This window comes from Pygocentrus nattereri, chromosome 26 (genome assembly GCF_015220715.1).
Source record: "Pygocentrus nattereri isolate fPygNat1 chromosome 26, fPygNat1.pri, whole genome shotgun sequence".
Taxonomy (NCBI): Eukaryota; Metazoa; Chordata; class Actinopteri; order Characiformes; family Serrasalmidae; genus Pygocentrus; species Pygocentrus nattereri.
Window position 1 is genome coordinate 20,095,110 of NC_051236.1, and position 18,243 is coordinate 20,113,352.

Genomic DNA, 18,243 nt, shown 5'->3' on the forward strand with positions numbered 1-18,243 from the left:
CAAAAAAAAAACAAAAAAAAAAAAAACAATGAAGGATGAGACATACAATATCATTGTTTTTCATAAATCCATGTTAACTCATGACTGATTTAACATTGGTGATTCCATCAAAAAGAACAGGCCCCAGTCTTTAAAACCAAACTACTCAGTTTAGACTAAATACTCAAGTCATTCTCAATGTAACTGCTTACATCCTCCATGTAACTGCTTATATCCTCCAGGGACTCTATCTCAAATATTCAAGTCAAGTCAAGCTTCATCGTTCCTTCTCCTCATCAAAGTCAAGTTTTGAGTCAGAAACAAAATATAGCTCCACTGGAACACGATGCTATGGTGCTTACAGTTTAACAAGAAACAACCATCATAATATATCATAATTCAAGACAGCAAAAAAAAAAAAAAAAAAAAAAACATGCACTTAAAAATTCTAATTTCAAATGTCAAAAGGGGAAAGAGAAAATTACATCAGACCTTGGGATGTTTCCATCCCACATATGACAAAATTCCTTATTTATCGTAAAACAAATCCAAAACTACAGAGTGTCCAATGGAAACATCCCTATACTCGTTCTTATATTGGACAGATGTCACCCATTTTGGAAAATCTTGCTTTGTGACAGTCAGACGTCAGTGGATGCTAATTATGGCCATAACGGAAAGGGACTCCTTGTGCAATATATTGTTAAATGTTAGCCAACACAGTTCCAAACAGGGAGAAGTATTATGTTCACCAGTTGATTACTACCAGGAATTCCTAACACATCCAGTACCATCTCCCATATCAGACAGACTCTAAAAACATAATTTATCAAGCTCACAAATGCAGACAACTCCATTTTCACAACCTGAATTCATGAGATGACAGATGCCATTATGGGACACAAAGTACATGAAGAGCATCACTACACAGCCTACTTATTTTTACTGCCAGCCAGGCAAATACACAGCAACAGCACCCCATTTTTAATTTTATAAAGAGCGCAATTAGTATATTAATCTGAATACAACATGAAATACATATATTGACAATTTTATAAACAATACACATATAAATGGAAAATGGACTCTGTAACTGATACATTTAACGAAATGTGAAAATGTCTTGTATCATGACATACAACACATGACAGGCATAGCTATATTTAATTTTGCTGTAAAGACAGCTACACCACTCCAGAGCATTGGCTAAATCTCTTCATACTGAAACGTGGTTAGTGAATGTCCTTAAAAGTCTCAAAGATTCCTGTAACATGCTTGAAACAAAGTGTAATGAGGTGTAATTTATTACAATACTGAAATTAAATATATTGCTCACAAAAACAAAAAGAGAGCACAGATCTAATAACCAAAATCACAAATCTACTACCCATCAAAAAACAATTTATACCGCTTTATTTTTCCACAAATAAACCACAACAACAGATAACAACTCCAATAACAGGGCTTAACATGCTTTTAAACAGCAGTATTTCTTCGGTAGTGCTTTCAGATCAGAACAGCTTGGGTTGTACTGTACCTCTTCTCTCTAAGAGGAGACATCATCTCCAGTTTTAGGTGTCACAATAACTAAGGCTACTCGGTAAGAGCACACACTGCATTATTAGAAATTACTGACCCACAAATAACTAGATGATTATCCATGCTTATGTTATGCAACACTTAGCCTGCCTGTTTTTCAGCATATGCGCTGGCCTAGAGCTCACTAAAAAGTCAGCCATCACAATGTAATCTGTAAAGAGAGATATCTGCAATGTTTCACATGATTCATGTAAAGGGAACAGCATTATAAATGTTCAGTATTCAACTATATTTTGATCACGTTCACCTGCAAATCTATCTTCAGCCATTTGTCATGGAACCGCAGCTGGGCATCCAGGGAAAAAGAAGGAGACGGCATGTTTTCCTCTTTCTGCCAGGCTGCAAATGCAGCCTTCCCTAGATTAAAACACACACTTAGGAAATGAGTGCAGTCTTTTTCCTAACACAGTTTGTTAAGAACAGAAAACTACCAGATCACGAATCGTAACACTACAATAACTGACAGACTCACATTCACTACACTAAATGCATCTACCTGAACAGTGCATACATTTAACATCACATCTTGTCTTATATCTGGGGTTAGATAACAGCTATTTCAGTTCTGCAGCTTTAGAAGATTTATCACAGTTAACAGTCTTAAAGATACATTCCATAAACCCTGTTCTGCCTTACAATACATGTGTTTAAGGCAGGGGCCATCAGAGCCCATGTTTCAGACGTCCCAGACTCCAAAATGATCTCAGCAGCACGGAGGGAACAAGTTAAGGTTAGTGCAAATATAACTGGCTCTTAGGGCAAGTAGGTTAGCTAGCTACATTTCAGCCTAAGAAAGACTGAAGCATCACAGTTTAAAATTAAACCTGTGTAACTGCTGCGGAGAATAATTTATTAAAATAAACAGGGTGTTGGCGTGGCCTGCTCACACATCCCTGACAACAGCTAAAGACGCTCTGACAAAATCAGACATAACAGCAAGCATCGTGCTAAAGAGGCGTTAGTATGAGACGGCAGGCAGCTTTCTCGCTGCTCTCGGCGTGTTTGTTGGTGTGAGCAGGCAGTCCGGGTCAGTCTGTTAGCTGCCTGCTATCCGACTGACTGACCGTCTAACCCAGCTGTGAAGAGCAGAGCGCGGCTCTGACACTGGGCTGCCCTTCAGCTGCCCACACACGCACACCGCTGTTTTCAAAAAGAAGGTTGTTTTTCCCGTTACTACAGATACAAAGGCATAAACAACGCGTTTTACCTCTTTGGTTTTCTTACTGTATTCCTGTTTCTTCGGGTACCCTCACAAGCTCTGCTGCAATTTAACGTCGGCCATGTTGTGTGATGACTGACATCTCTCGCAGCCAATCAAACTAAAGAAAAAGGAGGCGCTACGTCACCACAGGGGGCGGGGCAACCGGGTAACCTGCCAGCGCTTTCTCCCGGAGATGCAGCGAACTGCTGCTGCCGTGAACTTCATTAAAGTAGAAAACAACTTCAATAACGACTGAGAACAGCAGAGAAGTAGAAATTCAGCATCTCCTTAGCAGCAAACGGTGAAATGAATGTTTCCACCTGATTAAGCTTTTTTTCTTTTCTTCATGCGGACACCGCCACCTGCTGGTAGAGCATGAAAACATACAGCTCTGGGGGTAGAGGGGGGGTGGGGGGCGTGCATGATGTCATCATTATTAACATGAGTTTATAACTCATTTCTAGAGTCTATGTCTTATCAATCAAGTTTCTAATGCTATCCTCTTATGGACGGGGCAGAGAGGTAACTGAACACAAAGAGGCCTATTGGGAATATGTGCTCCGAATACAGACATTAAGTATCTGCATACAGTGCAAGTTAAAGGCAGTATTCAGAATACAGTGTTTTTAACTTGAACTAGAATTATTTTAGAATACTTACCCACTAAATAATCAAAAACATACAATCTTCAGAAGAAACGCCATCAGTGCTTGATTATTATCTAACCTAAGAAAAAGTTAACTGCTTCTTCACAAAGACTAAATTCCCACTAAAGCCTGAGCAGACTGATAAATTTTGCTTATGCTGATCAAAGCAATGTTTGCGAGTAAAAAGTTAGCATTGGCGTTGTGCTGAACTCCTACTGGGGGGACTGTGGGAGCAGCAGAGAATTCTGACCTTTATTTAATCAGAGGAATTACATAAAGAAAGACTGTAAACAGCGAGGAGCAGAGTAAATTAAGTGTTTTTTAAAAAACGTTTCGCCATTATTTAGGACAGTGTATTCAGTATCCGGGCTCTTCATGGTGAAAACCAGGCTGTGTCCTAATATTTGAATGAAACCTCCCTTGTTTTGCCTGATCTGTAGTTCACTGCCTCGCTAGGCAGAAGCAACGGCAAGCCCATAAGAAAGGAATTTTCATTCAACTATTTGGACAGCGCCCTGTCCTCATCAGCTCAGACAGGCACCAGAGAGCCATGACCATTACTGCCAGAGAGGCGCTGCAGCTCTGCGGCCATGCCGGCTAAAACCGTCTTCCGGCTTTTCTCTCATAGGAGCATCGCAGCTAAACCAGCTATGGAGGACGCTCATTTACCAGCAGTTGGTGTTGGAATAGCCATCGTGTCCAGTTTCGTCAATGGATCGACGTTTGTGCTCCAGAAAAAGGGAATACTGCGAGCTCGCGGGTCAGGTAGCTAACCAAGCTGACTTACTCTGTCATGCTGGAGTTTACTGCAGTAGGACTTTACACAAGTCTTCTTAAACGATGTCCCTGCTTAACATAACATTTTGCATGATCAGCCTACGTTCTGGCCTTGGTCAGCCGAGCTGAATGTTTGTTGTGAGTCTAACTCTTGGGCATTATTGAACAGGTAGGACTTACCTGGCTGACTGTGTGTGGTGGTGTGGGACACTTGCAAGTGAGTGAAATTTCACCTCTCTGCTTGAACCCTTTTAATGATTACATTTACGATTTTATGTTTGTATGTATTTTAAATTGTGTGCATTTATTTGTATATTATACATTCATGAAAATACTTAGCTTTTCCCCAACAGTGATAGTGGGTCAAATAGGGAACTTCCTGGCTTACAATGCAGCACCAGCAGTACTGGTCACTCCTCTTGGGGCCTTGGGTGTCCTGTTTGGGTGAGAAAATGCTGTTTCTATTTTTTTTTTCTCCATTTGACTTTTGGGACTAAATCCGTGCTGTTGTTGGATTAATAGTGATTGTATTGCATGATTTATTTTACATTGTAGATTGTGCCAAAGTACAGGGCTTGTTCTGTGCTGATGATACTTGTTTTGCAACACAGAGCTGTCCTGGCCTCCTGGCTGCTGCAGGAGCATCTGAATATCCTGGGGAAGCTTGGCTGTGTGTTGTGCTGCTGTGGTTCAGTTGTGCTCATCATTCATTCTCCTAAGTCTGAGAGTGTGGCATCGAGAGTTGAATTAGAGGAGCGTCTTCTGGACCCAGGTATGACTATAAAGCCCAGTTCTGTAACTGTTTTACTGTTACACCATATATGACTACTGCAGTTTTTTCTAAACCTGTCTCTGAACATTTTGGAGTCCCTAAACAACATCCTACTTTGGCTTCCCCACCTACCCCATATTAGGTTGGGCATATTGATCTGTAAGAATGAGAAATTAATGTGTAATTCTTTTTGACCAAGGTTAAACCTGTGCAATACAAAAATCTGCATGCTAGTGTGGCCCTCTTGTGGCCTAAGCAATTGCTCATACCATTCAAATTAAGATGCTTTTGTTGTTGATGTTATTGTGGTTTCCATTATAGACTTGTGTGTTTTATGTCTTTTAGTGTTTCTAAGCTACATCACACTGGTGGTCCTGCTGCTGGTTGCACTGATTGGCTGGCTCTCTCCAGCTTATGGAAAGTCCAACATCATGGTGTATGTGGGCATCTGTTCCCTGTTGGGGAGCTTTACAGTGCCCAGTTGTAAAGGCCTGGGTCTGGCTGCAAAGGATGCCTTTAGTGGAGACTTCACTACAGACAACAGAGCCATGTACCTTTTTCTGTGTTTGCTGGCAGTTCTCATAGTCTGCATTCTCATCCAGTTCACTTTCATCAACAAAGCCTTGGAGAACTTCAGCTCCAACATGTTTGAAGCGGTGTATTATGTGGTATTCACATCTTCTGTCATCCTAGCCTCTGCCATCCTCTTTAAGGAGTGGGAAACATTAGGCCTTTTGGACTGTTTGGGTATTCTGTGTGGATTCACCACAGTATCTGTGGGTGTTACTTTATTACGCATATCACAAGAAGCTGTGATCACATGGACTCCAGCAAAAACAAAGGAGGAGTAAATAGCAATACTGATTTTTTTTCCAGTATAAATGTGCTACAGTGTTACAGCTGAATTATACCAACCTTTCATCATTTCTGTATAATCTAGTCTTTGAGATGTAAACAGTCATTCAGAGTGGTTCGATGTAGAATGGGTCATTGTAGAGAAACTTATTAACTCATATTTCTGTACCATGCAAATATAGATATTTTATTTACTATCCAAAATAGTCACTGAACATGCATGTCTTTTGAGTTTTTATATGTAATGTAAATTATGGTAAAATAGTTGTAAATCTGGAAAAAAAGGTTTCTTTGCTGTTTTAGGCCAAAAATTGTAGTAAGACGGTGTCTCAGACATTAGGCAGGGTATTAATAAGCTCTTAATTTAATAGTTTTCTGTGAGGAAGCTTATAGATGCCTTAAACATCCGATGTCTGGTTCCTATCACCACCACTGTGAACAGTTCTTGAAGAACTTGGAGCCTCTAGAACAGAGCATTTCAAATCAAACCCCTCTGGATGACTTTTCATGTCTTTATCGTTTAGTAATGCAGACATTGTTAAGAATGGATGAACTTCTAGTTTAATACACTTTTACTAAAGGCCTAAACATGAGCCAAACAATTAACTGCTACCTTTTTATAAACATTGTATTTACACATAATTTGTACTTGAAACAGGGGGTCTGTCAGAAAGGAGTTTCTGAATCATACCTCTGACTTGATAACGCTGGCTTATTTATAATTTATAACTGCTTGATTGTAAGATGATCTTAAACACTGCTTTTACAGTGTGTAAAATCTTTCATTTTTTATTATTTTAAATCTTTCTTTTTTTTTAAAAGATGTCTAAAGATCCGTGTATTTGAAATACAGTTGTTTACCTAGATGCCTGGACTGTGGGCCAGAACCTGTACTGTCTGCTGAGTATTCTTGGTCTGCACTGTATGAAGCACTTTCAAGGCGTGCTTTGGAGTACAAACTATTCACAACATACCAGACTTTGAAGTAGGCCACTGTGCTGTGAAGTGTTGTAACTCGTCACACTGATTCTGCAGCGTGGGTCATCACGTGATCTGCTGTGACCTATGGGACAGTTAAATTCTGGAGAGCCACAATAAAGTTCATTACGGGTGTGAGAAGCGTGCACACTCATGAAGCACTGCACAAGTATAGGGATGCAATAGGGATGTGTGAGCTTTTGCCCATTCCTCAAAATTGTGAAGGGGCAACAGGCATTACTCAGACGACATTCTTTTGATTTATTGTGGCAGTATTAGTGTTCAGTTATTGTTCAATATCCTAAAATTACACATGTTTATTAGTAGAAGATTTTGATATAACTTTTTATAATAAACTTAACTAAATATCCAAAGGTTGTTTATTATTGCTAATGAAATAAAACGCAATACATTTGGTTTAACCCCAGTAAACATAATGGTCAAAATCCGTGTTACTCAAACGCACTGAAGTCTTGTGGATGCGAAAGACAAACGCTTTACATGAAACAGAAACAAGTAGTATTATTTACACCCGTATTCCGAGAACCCCGCCCTTTTGCGCGCGGATTGGCCAATAGAGCATACACAAACAGTGCTCCGATTGGACAATTGCGAAGTCGTTCACATCACCTTGGCAACCGTAGAACGCAATGGGACGCGTGAGATTTAACTGAACTACTGATCTGAGCAAAACGAGCAGGTCATATTGTCTCTTACAATTTAAATAATTAAACTAACCTAAATAAATGATACAACGACCAGGTTCAGTATAGCCATTTTTCCATTTCAATTATACTTCGCAATCTCCTTGCCAACTTTTTTGTCATTTTTGTTGTTTCAGTTGGTGATCAATAAAATGACCAAAATTAGTAGTTCGGCACATAACTTGAAAAAAAACACCAATACTTTCCCAAGATGTACTAGTCAATCCCAGCGCAGGGCCCGGGGCTTGTCGGAATACGGGCAGAAAAAAAACTACAACATACAAAACTATTCACAGGCTTTACACAGTGACATGACGTCGGAGCGACCAATCAGACGGTCGCTGTAGCGCAGGCGCAGTTCCCTGCCCTTTCACCGTGTGGGTGGAACCACAGAGGTTAGCAGGGGAACGTCACCTGCTCTCTGCGCCAGGAACCCGCAAAGCAAAGCCAGACAATGGAAGTCTTAGTGTCTGGGCCGTGCTCGCTGTGACGCCGGTAAACTGACAGGTATTTTGAAATCGACCTTGTGCGTGAAGCCGCATGGATGCCTGAACTCAGGAGGGCAGTTTCGGATGCCCGTCAGAGCTAGCGAGCCGCTCGGCAGCTAATCGCTAGTGCCTAGCTAGCTGGAACAGCGGCTTTAAACATGCTGTGAAACGGGCAGCTTTATGTCTCATTAAGTCATCCAGTTATTGGGCTTAGCACAGAATAAATTCCACGACAGGACGAGCATCGCCTTTGCTCAGCTCTGCTGAGGTGAATGTTAGTAGCTAATTTAGCCACTTAGGGTTACTATGCTAACGTGGTGGCTAACCTCTCTGCATGTCGCCCTGCTGTAGGTTAGCTAACCGAGCTAATGTGCTGAGTGACATTTTGCCGACTAAGAGCTTCACCCCGCTCTAGTCTGACTACATTCCTGACGAGTTTTCCGCGGCTCCCTTTAAAAACTTGTGCGGTATTTAGCTGGACGCTTATTATTTCCTAATTCCTGCAGTGCCCTGCTCAGGGAGTTAGGGATCCGTTTGAGATGGAGGCGCCCCTGCGGCTGTTTTCAGAGTTTGTCCCAGGGTCAGAGATCATTCCCTGTTATAGCGTGGACATATCCCAGGTCTCCGTCGTTATCCTCGCGTTTCGATGTGCAAGCCTGTCCCGATCAGATCTGTAAGTGGTGTTGAGAAGTAAATTTCGTCATCAGCTCCACGGTCACTGTGTTTGCTCTTAAGGCAGCCTAGCCTAAGTAGCAGCACTCACTTCCTCAATTCCTCAGATCGACGTCTGTTGACCGCGGCTGGTGGAGACACATTATCTCTCTCTCTCTCTCTCTCACACTCTCTCTCTCTATGTCTCTCTCACTCTCTTTCTGAGAGGTGTCGCTTTTTCATTTGGATATGAACGAAACGCCAAAATACGCCGAATGTATTTTCTGTCAGGGTCCTTATGGAAGTGGTGAGCTTACTTTTAATCGTCGCGCTGAGTTTTCTCTGCAATTAGTATGTACTGACTGGCTGAAGTACTGACTGGCTGAAGTACTGACTGGCTGAAGTACTGACTGCTTCTCTTCGTTTGTGTTAAGGCACCGTATCGGGACGGGAGTGCGTTACCGGAGAGCGCCTTCTCTGCCAGTTCCTCAATGTGACGGACGGAAGGTCTTTATCGAAGAGCGTTATGGGTCAAGACCGAGGCAAATACGATTTCTTCATCGGCCTTGCTTTGGCCATTAGCTCCAGTATATTCATCGGGGGCAGTTTTATACTGAAGAAGAAGGGGCTCCTTCGGCTCGCCAGGAGGGGCTCGACGAGAGCAGGTAAACATCTGCAGGAGACGAGGCTGAAGTTGGCTTCCTACTTTCCTGCATCTTGTTCGAATTTGTTCTTTCCACCTTAACTACTGCGCCATTTAAGGTGGAACGGGAAATTCGAATAAGAAACTGGCTCAAGCTTTGTCTGCCACAGTATGTTTTTATGGGCTAAGGAGAAATCACACGGCTTGCTTGTTCTCCGCCCGGGAGGTAAAACCGGTAAGGTGTGTTTGAGGTGTTTCGATAGACACTCCTTCTCCTGTGTGGTCTGATGTTCAGTGCTGGTTCGTCAGCTCTCCAGCCTGAGGGTGCGGCTCATTTGGGTAGATTATAGTCCACTTCACATGGCATCACCGCTTAGCCATGACTGTGTTTGATATTATTACATAAGGAGTCATTAACTGTGGTCCACCCTCTCTTCTGATTTTATGGTGAAGGTATAGTGGGGGGAATTGCCATGAACATTCTGTTACCACGCCAAATGGTTCAGTGTCTTCAAACGCCTCACTGGCAAATCAATCTTTCACCGTCAAGCATTGCACAGACTACTGTTCAGTAATCACCAGCTTTTTATTGGCACTTTAGGCTAAGATATGTGTTACAGTACCTCAGAAGTCAGGTTGCGGTGTGTACCTTACAAGCATAACATGCGTTATCTCTGCTTTTTTCCCCATAGGTCAGGGTGGTCATGCATACCTGAAGGAATGGCTTTGGTGGGCTGGCTTGTTATCAAGTAAGTAAATGTTTATTAACTTCTGCATTTCATTTTCAGAATGGCTTCTACAGTCTACTCCACTTCTTAAAGGGGCACTCTGGCCAAAATAAAAAATGTAACCATTGCTGTGTCTTTTGTAAAACCTGCCTACTTGCCTCCTACAACAGTGTCACAGTAGTCCAGAGTTGGATGTTATAGTTCAAAGACCAGGACAACCCCTTTCAGATGATGTATCGTGAGGGTGCAAGGAAAACTATAAGCACTTTTCTGCAGATACATAAACGGAGACTGAATTTTCCTCCTGCTAGCTGGCAAATGCAGAGGAAAGCCAGATAGCTAATGTTACTGCTAGTAAGCTGAATATGTGTGTTTATTAATTAAGGATGCACTGGTATGGGAATCGTGGGCCAACGCATTTTCTGTGCATATTTGCAGATTCTGATACAAAAATGTATAATATTCAGAGAATGGGACTACATCTTCCTGGATTAGTATTACAGAGAAATTCATCAGGGAATGTAAGATTTATCTGTAAAGGGTTACAGATGTGATGAAATAAAGAACATTAATACAATGTAACAACATAGACATGTTGTAGATCAGTAGATCAGTGTTCCCTAAAGATTCAGCTTAGTAGTAAAATATTCAAATAGTTAAAATATCAGCCAGGTTTAAACATCTGTCTGTTACTGATATTTTTGTTTATTGGCAAATATATTCAGATTTATACTAAAATCATTCCTGGTGTATTCCTTATATTAATCTAAAAATCAGGGAGATTCTTCACTGAAGTGGAGGGGACTCTGAATGATGCATTTGCACCATGCATGATGAGCACTGTAGAGAGAGAAAATTTAGGAATATCAGACAAAAAAGGGACACACAATTCTGAATTCTGTCAAAGCAATGAGAGAGGAATACGGTACTGCCCTACAGAGCAGAGAACACATTACATACTAGTTTTAAGCCAGAATGCCCCTTTAACAATACAGGACTAGAAGTGTTAGTAGCTTTGCTGGCCTATATGTATAATCTTAAGTGGTTGGAATGTTGTGGCAATGAGTAACACTTGCTCTGGTTTTGCAGTGGGTGCTGGTGAAGCTGCAAATTTCGCAGCTTATGCCTTCGCTCCTGCTACCCTTGTCACACCTCTCGGTGCTCTCAGCGTACTTGTGAGGTATGCTTTGCATTACAAATATATTTTGCAGACAGATAACTCAACGTTAAAAAAAAAGGATACCCCAAAAGTGCTTGCACAAATTGTACTGATAAAAACACTGTTTCTCTGATTATACTGAACTTGATGAAATTGCATGTGTAAAAGAACACATGCAACCTTCAGCCCATGGGGGCAGTCATGGGCTGGAGGTTAGGGAACCAGCCCTGTGACCGGAAGGTTGCTGGTTTGATCCCCTTGACTGACAGTCCATGACTGAAGTACCCTTGAGCAAGGCACCTAACCCCCAGTTGCTCCCCTGGCGCTGTGGATAGGGCTGCCCACTGCTCTGGGAAAGTCTGCTCACTAGCGTGCATGTATGTGGGTGTTTCACTGCACAGATGGGTTAAATCCAGAGGTCTAATTTCACAGTTTGCAAACACAGTGACATATGGTTGTAAATTCTATAATTGTAGAATGTGCAAGTCCTTTCTTTAACATGCTTTATAACTTACCAGCGGGTGGGATTTCTCTGTTAGCTTGATCATTTTGCCCTTATTATACTGACTACAATGCAAACTAGCTGAGTTATTCTTAGGCTATAGAATTGTGCATTAAAACTTTGGGCCCTGGCCATTTAAGGGCTTAATTCAGAAGGGATTATCCAGTAGCAGTGCACTTTACCTTATTGGATGGGGTGTCTTTTGGCTTAAACAAATAATGGAGAAACTCCTTGTTTTCAAAAATATTGTTCAGTTATTGTTATTGTATGTGCTATCAAGATATTTAGGTGTGTTGTAAGACATAACTCTTGTTGCAGTGCTGTCCTTTCCTCCTATTTCCTGACGGAGAGGTTAAACCTGCATGGGAAATTGGGCTGTTTGCTCAGTATCCTGGGCTCCACCACCATGGTGATCCATGCACCACAGGAGGAGGAGATTGACAACCTAGAAGACATGGCCAAGAAACTGGTGGATCCAGGTACGCTAAAACAGTGTTTGTGTTTTCATCAATAATAATAATATTTTATTTGATAAGTGACTTTCAAGACACCCAAGGCCACTACAATGAAAATCATAGAAAAGTGGAGAAGTTGGTCAGTTTGTTTGGAAAATTGTTACGAGCCTTTCCTCTTGAGCTTAGTGAAGGATTTCCTTAGTCAGAATTTCCATGTGAATAGATGGCTTTTGTCATTTGCATGTAGAATTTATTTAGGTGAGGACTATATAATAGAACTGTGAGATTAGCTGGCCTGAAACAAGAACATAATTACAATGTAGTGTGCAGAACTGAAGTCTGCAAGTGGAAAACAAGTGCCATATTTAGACATAAATGTAAGGCTATCAAACAAAATGTAGCAGGTGAACAGTTATGTCAGTAAAAGAAACCAACGACAGTTGTACCATATAATGATTCTAATGAACTGCTGTCCTCATGACCAACAACCTTCCATTGTTTCATTCCAGGCTTTGTGGTCTTCGCAACATTCGTCATCATCATAGCTCTAATTTTTATCTTCGTGGTTGGTCCGCGCCATGGGCAGACCAACATCCTGGTCTACATCACTATCTGCTCCGTTATTGGTGCCCTATCAGTATCTTGCGTTAAGGGCTTGGGCATCACTATTAAGGAGGCCATTGCTGGTCAGCCTGTGCTGCGAAACCCTTTGGCTTGGTTGCTACTCCTGAGCCTGGTGGCCTGCGTCAGTACACAGATTAACTATCTGAATAAAGCACTGGACATCTTTAACACCTCTCTGGTCACACCCATCTACTACGTCTTTTTTACCACCTCTGTGCTTACCTGCTCTGCCATCTTGTTCAAAGAGTGGGAGCACATGGGATATGATGACATCATTGGAACACTGAGTGGCTTTGTTACCATAATAGTGGGCATCTTCCTGCTGCACGCTTTTAAGGATGTTAACGTGAGTCTGGCTACGCTGGCTGTCTCCATCAGGAAGGAAGAACGCAATGGGCCAGTGTCCAACGGGGTGGCAACCCACAGCCATACTTCCTACGAGCTACTGCATAATGACACTTCAGTGGATTTTGAGGACAGAGAAATAGGTTTGCCTTTTGATAGTATCTCCAGACGAAATGGCAGTACAGCCTCTTAGGGCCAAAAAGGGACAAGATCTGAGCAGCTCATGAGTGTGTTCTGCTGTGTGGACATCTAGTATTCTTACTCCCCTCAAATCGGAAAAAACCCTAAGACAATCAAAAAGGCAAAAAATGACTGATGGACCAACTGATTGTACTAGTGTTTTTTTTTCTTCTCTTTTTCCTCTTATGCCTTACTTTATGTTGGACATTACTACATTGTAAGGCTTCCATCTCATTCCTCATGTAGCACTGTAAATATACACCTGTTTTTAAGAGCCTTTTGTTATACTTTATGTACAGGTATTACTGTACATGCACTGAATTCTAATTTTCTTTCTACAAAATCAACTGATCAGCTGCTTTCTTTGTAATAAACTCATGTGGAATCTTAGCAAAGCATACTCACGTTGAAGAATCTTAATGAAAAATGAGGTTTGTTACGTATTTATTGAATTAAAATCAGAGTACAATCATTCAAATACAAAAGGCAAATGTTAAACATGAGTAAGAACTTGGTTATTTTTAAACGTTCTTTTAAGAATGGGGGAGGGGGGCATGCAGTCATTCCAACAATACCAAATAGAAAATATACTATAGATCTTTTACCACAGCAAAACTTAAATAATCTCTTGATAAAAACCCACTTGGCTATTTCCCACACTTGGCTATAACTTGGAAGGAGTATAAAACATGAGTAGCATTGTACTAGATGACATGAAAAAAGTAAAGGCAAGTCATTCATAAGAATAAGGCACATTGTGTATACAAAAAAAAAAAAATCAACTTCGAAGACAGTGTTTAAAACTGGGCCACAGAAGTCCGCTTCTTACACCTACCATCTTTGGGCTGGTCTACCAAAGCCTTAGTCTTAGTTTTACACAATATCAATATTGCAATCAGTGATTGCTTCATAAGCAGGTCACCTGACAAATCACAAGCTGATTTACTGGCTCTATGAACACTATAGGCTTAGGTAATGTAGTTCCTCTGACAGAATGTAATAGTGAATGTACTAGTAACTGAAAACTGGTCAACTACATTAGATGTAGTTTGCTGTTTTGCTGGTGCCTTGTTAACAGTACATCTAACTTGCACCAATCCAACAAGTTTAATTAGGAATTGGCTTAAAGTAAAAAGTGATCTCAGTTGCTGGCCAGTGATTGGTGGATTGGTGGCTGGAAGCATCGGACATGTTCCACTGGCATGTTCTCTCCATCGCCGGATTTCAGGTACTTGTTCAGAATAGCAAATATCTCGTCATTTAGAACTTGGAACTTGCGAATGCGGTCAACCATTTTCTTTAATGGCTGAAAGAGAAGAGAGATATCAGTTGGATTGTGGAATATATATATGGGCTGTCCGGTTAAGATTTTTCATACTGACACTTATGAGTTGCACCAGTTACTGTTATGAAGCACTGGCACAATCTCAGAAAAGGGTAATAGTTAAGATAAGCTTACCACACTCTTGATGATCTCATCCTTGCCGTCATGTTTCTGCACTTTGAGCAGGTGGTAGCTGAAGTCCAAGATGTCAAAGCGTCGCTGCTGACCCAGCAGGGTGATAATCATACAGCCTGCCCAGTTCAATCCGTCTCCAAAACACTGCCTGTAGATGAACAAAATGGTCTTTTTAAAATGGAACTACTATTTTTACATCTGCAGTTCTTTCAATGCCTCCATAGAAACTGTGTAGCCCATACAAGAAGTGTCTAACATAGTTGGGTCTACTACCCCTTAGCAACGTGTACTGTATGTAGTCCTATGCACAAATAGTTTCCTACCCTATTAATCTCTCAAACGGCAGGCTTATCAACCATAAAAGTGATGCATGAATTAAACAATCACAATTTCCAAGGGGTAGGACCAGTTTTGTGAGAGAAAAATCACTCCTCTGAAATTCCTAGACACGTCACTGACTGAATACAAATGTTAGCCTAATCAGGGCGTTGTTAGAAACACAAAACAGCGGGAGCAGCTGTATACCAGGACTTTCCAATGAGTCACTGAGAAACTGCTACATGTTAAACTATAAGCTAATGTGGGTCACAAGTTTCAAATAAAATAACTTTTTTTAGATTTTATGTTCCTTAAACGATGCAGCAGTTCTAGTCTGGCACATTTAGACACAATAATATAACTGCTTCAAAACTACAGCCTCTTTAGGAAGCCTTCATGCCTAGAAATTAGCATCTCTCCTGAGGTGTGTTTTGGCCAAGTTTTGACCTTTATGGCCCAAGCTGAAAGCCTTGATCTAACAGATATAGTTTGCCACTGGAAGGCCTGGGCCTTCAACAGGACCCTACAGTTCAAGGGGTTAAACAAGAGATGAAGTAAGAACTGGATTGTTTCTGGGTCACTCACTCCACAGTGAACTCGTGGGCTCCTACAGGGATGCAGTACACGAACTGCATGGCACTCCACAGCCGATGGAACTCCACACACTCATCCACGTGCATCACACCATTGCTGGGTAACGGGCCGCGCCAGATAGTGTCGTCCAGGAAACCGCGTATGCGGGTCAGGATAACTTCAAACATGGAGAGTCCACAGCACAGCCTCTCTTTTGTCAGCAGGTCTGCCTCACGAGCAATGGCAATTTGCTAATGGAAGGTGTAAATAAATAAGGCTTTAAAGTTTTTCCAAGAGCCGGAGTTCTATTTTCATTTTTTGACGACTCAAAATCCAAAACAAGCAATCCCTAAAACAGGGCACGAGAAGAACATTTCCTTTAGCTACATTTACAGTATAAACTCTTTAGGCTCATATCCTACATTTTTCTTGTACTTTAATTTCTGCAGTGCACTTTTTTATATGGGTTTATGCACCAAAATAATTTCTAACCATTTATTTTTACATGAACATTTTCCAACCTCTGGTTGGATAATGGTACATAATTGTATTAATATTTATTTCCAAGTAATTTTGGACCAATTCTATTGGTCCGTTCATCATGAAACTCGGACACAATGGTGAGTGGAGTTTTCAAATTATGGGGAAAAAAAAGTACACATTTGCAAAAACACACACACAAGGATTTTGCATGACAGCAATGATATGTAAATAATCTCTATTCTGATTGGCTGGCCTATACTGTACTCAAAAAAGTTAAAACCTCAGTGTGAAGAGAGGAGGTAAAAGTATGCAGGCTGAAGAGGCAGATATATGAATCAGCGTTGGTTTTTCAGGACATCATTAAAACAATGCACTCTAAACAGGCTGTGGACTGTATGGACTGTCAGTGAACAGTACGTTTTGAAACTGTAGCAGTGTTTATACATCAAACTCACAGCAGCATGGAACCTTTACAATTAAACTTTCTATTGAACATCTAATGGACCAACTGCGATTAAGCCTAGTCCAAAACTACACAGCATTTTGAATAGAAATAGTCCAGAAATAGGCTTCAGCCCTGTCCAGGAATTTGACCCTTAATGTTTATGTTTAACCTTACATCCATCGAGTTACATGAACAGATTTCAAGAATGTTTATTCTCTCTCTAATAAAGTTACAATTTCAATAACAGTTTTCTTATGACAGCCACGGAACTTAGTGGAACTTGTTGCAGGAATAATCAAAATAAACTGCTAAGCAGGTTCATCAGTGATGCCTAAATGCATGTAGGAGTGATTTTTGAGTTAGAGTCTGCTAAGAAGGTTGGGGAGCTAAATGATTCTGTGCCCACCTGCGGAGTTCCCAGGCGCTCAATTAAAGGCACCAGATGCAGGGCAGTGTACTTGGCCTCCAGCCGCTTCATCTTAGCATCCAGGCGCTCACCCTCTGCATAGAGAAAGGAGGAGGTGCTTAATCTAAGCAAACAATTCACAAGGAACTAATTTCACAAGATATCTACCAAGACATTACACCATGAAGACAAAACCACATATACTTCACAACCACCCACCGCAAACATTCACACTGAGCCCTGTTTATATCTCTCTCACACTACACTAGACACATGCACACATTTGCATTTCAAATTACCTTTAACATGAACTCTCGGCAGAATGTTTTGGAATGGCGCAGCATGCAACAGGTCACACACTTCTTCCTGTGACTGAACCAAAAATGGAAATTTAAGTTAGAAACTATTAATGATTCAAATCAAACATCTGTAAAATGTTCAGTAGCAACACTGACAAGGTCAAACTTAAACATGTGACAAGCATGCACGTTAACAACACTGATATCAAGATGCCAACAATCAGCGCTCTTGAGAGTCAGGTTTCAAATACAAAGAAACACAATGGCACATTCTGATAAAGCCACCAGCATTCAAACGTTATTTATTTAGTGCCGACAAGTTGGTTCCAACTCATAGCGACCTTGTGGACAGTGTTTCTCCAGAATATCCTGTCTTCTGTTTTAGCTGGTTCATGATTCCTTTGACAGTCTCCATCCATCTTGTCGCTGGCCATCCTCTTCCTCATTTACCTTCAACTGTTCCTACCGTAACTGGTTTTTCCAGTGAACAGGGTCTTTTCACAATATGGTCAAAATAAGAGAACTTCATTTGGTGTCTGGACTTGGAGTGAAAGAGGAGCCTTGATTAGGCCAAGAATCATTTGTTCATTTTCTTTGGCGTCCAAGGTATATATTTTTATGTAAGACAGACTGGGGTGGACAATATTTCAAAAATATATTTTCATGATGCACAATACATACCACAATATTCCATTTGATAAGCTGCAACAGACAAAAGTAGTTCCACATTTATGAACCACCACACAAAACTTGAGTACACCGATTTGTTTGTTTTTTAATACTGTGCTGTACTAAATACAATTAAACAGGACGCATTATGAAACATGAAGTTGTTTAGTGTTGTTCAAACACTGAAAAAAGCACATTGTGGCAATTCATGACAATTCACGATGATCATGATAGTCACATTGCCCACACTTCAGACAGACAACAATAAAGATATCAGCGTCAATTAATAACACCAGGAAAAAAG

The 18,243-nt window shown here is 41.0% G+C and overlaps 4 protein-coding genes across 11 annotated transcripts in view; 2 read left to right on the forward strand and 2 right to left on the reverse strand.

Moving 5' to 3' along the window:
- herc2 (HECT and RLD domain containing E3 ubiquitin protein ligase 2) overlaps positions 1 to 2,873 on the reverse strand; it is a 70,586-nt gene extending 67,713 nt beyond the window's left edge. For all 5 annotated transcript variants that reach the window (XM_017720611.2, XM_017720644.2, XM_017720636.2 and 2 more), the window contains exons 1-2: positions 2,786 to 2,873; positions 1,826 to 1,935 (exon numbers count right to left, since the gene is read on the reverse strand). In XM_017720611.2, the coding sequence (XP_017576100.1) occupies positions 1,826 to 1,897 (72 nt within the window). In that variant the 5' untranslated portion in view covers positions 1,898 to 1,935; positions 2,786 to 2,873. The remainder of the gene's footprint in view (positions 1 to 1,825; positions 1,936 to 2,785) is intronic.
- On the forward strand, positions 2,285 to 6,401 carry nipa1 (NIPA magnesium transporter 1). 2 transcript variants are annotated; one of them, XM_037535088.1, is made up of 6 exons: positions 2,285 to 2,308; positions 4,055 to 4,191; positions 4,373 to 4,420; positions 4,557 to 4,647; positions 4,815 to 4,975; positions 5,321 to 6,401. In XM_037535088.1, the coding sequence occupies exons 2-6, from the start codon at positions 4,077 to 4,079 to the stop codon at positions 5,824 to 5,826; spliced, it is 921 nt and encodes a 306-aa protein (XP_037390985.1). In that variant the 5' UTR covers positions 2,285 to 2,308; positions 4,055 to 4,076; the 3' UTR covers positions 5,827 to 6,401. The 2 variants fall into 2 exon arrangements, with proteins under 2 accessions (XP_037390985.1, XP_017574302.2); XM_017718813.2 differs by lacking the exon at positions 2,285 to 2,308 and having other exon boundaries at positions 4,002 to 4,191.
- A 1,428-nt stretch (positions 6,402 to 7,829) lies between these two features.
- nipa2 (NIPA magnesium transporter 2) lies at positions 7,830 to 13,687 on the forward strand. 2 transcript variants are annotated; one of them, XM_017720672.2, is made up of 6 exons: positions 7,830 to 8,019; positions 9,086 to 9,316; positions 9,987 to 10,043; positions 11,112 to 11,202; positions 12,002 to 12,162; positions 12,648 to 13,687. In XM_017720672.2, exons 2-6 carry the CDS (start codon positions 9,178 to 9,180, stop codon positions 13,298 to 13,300), a joined length of 1,101 nt encoding a protein of 366 aa, XP_017576161.1. In that variant the 5' UTR covers positions 7,830 to 8,019; positions 9,086 to 9,177; the 3' UTR covers positions 13,301 to 13,687. The 2 variants fall into 2 exon arrangements, with proteins under 2 accessions (XP_017576161.1, XP_017576154.1); XM_017720665.2 differs by lacking the exon at positions 7,830 to 8,019 and adding an exon at positions 8,757 to 8,958.
- A 27-nt stretch (positions 13,688 to 13,714) lies between these two features.
- Positions 13,715 to 18,243, reverse strand: part of cyfip1 (cytoplasmic FMR1 interacting protein 1) — a 54,085-nt gene continuing 49,556 nt past the window's right edge. The window contains exons 26-30 of one of the 2 annotated variants that reach the window (XM_037534831.1): positions 17,271 to 17,343; positions 16,972 to 17,066; positions 15,650 to 15,888; positions 14,747 to 14,894; positions 13,715 to 14,593 (exon numbers count right to left, since the gene is read on the reverse strand). In XM_037534831.1, coding sequence (XP_037390728.1) covers positions 14,429 to 14,593; positions 14,747 to 14,894; positions 15,650 to 15,888; positions 16,972 to 17,066; positions 17,271 to 17,343 — 720 coding nt within the window. In that variant the 3' untranslated portion in view covers positions 13,715 to 14,428. The remainder of the gene's footprint in view (positions 14,594 to 14,746; positions 14,895 to 15,649; positions 15,889 to 16,971; positions 17,067 to 17,270; positions 17,344 to 18,243) is intronic. The other variant, XM_017720651.2, reaches the window with a different exon arrangement.

Excerpts from the sequence above, each read along its gene's own strand:
- nipa2 (XM_017720665.2), top strand. The coding sequence starts at position 8,901 with ATGAACGAAACGCCAAAATACGCCGAATGTATTTTCTGTCAGGGTCCT. Across the intron at positions 9,317-9,986 it reads GAGGGGCTCGACGAGAGCAG|GTCAGGGTGGTCATGCATAC; the intron begins GTAAACATCTGC and ends TTTTCCCCATAG. Across the intron at positions 10,044-11,111 it reads GTGGGCTGGCTTGTTATCAA|TGGGTGCTGGTGAAGCTGCA; the intron begins GTAAGTAAATGT and ends CTGGTTTTGCAG.
- nipa1 (XM_017718813.2), top strand. The coding sequence starts at position 4,017 with ATGCCGGCTAAAACCGTCTTCCGGCTTTTCTCTCATAGGAGCATCGCA. Across the intron at positions 4,192-4,372 it reads ACTGCGAGCTCGCGGGTCAG|GTAGGACTTACCTGGCTGAC; the intron begins GTAGCTAACCAA and ends ATTATTGAACAG. Across the intron at positions 4,421-4,556 it reads GTGGTGTGGGACACTTGCAA|TGATAGTGGGTCAAATAGGG; the intron begins GTGAGTGAAATT and ends TTTCCCCAACAG.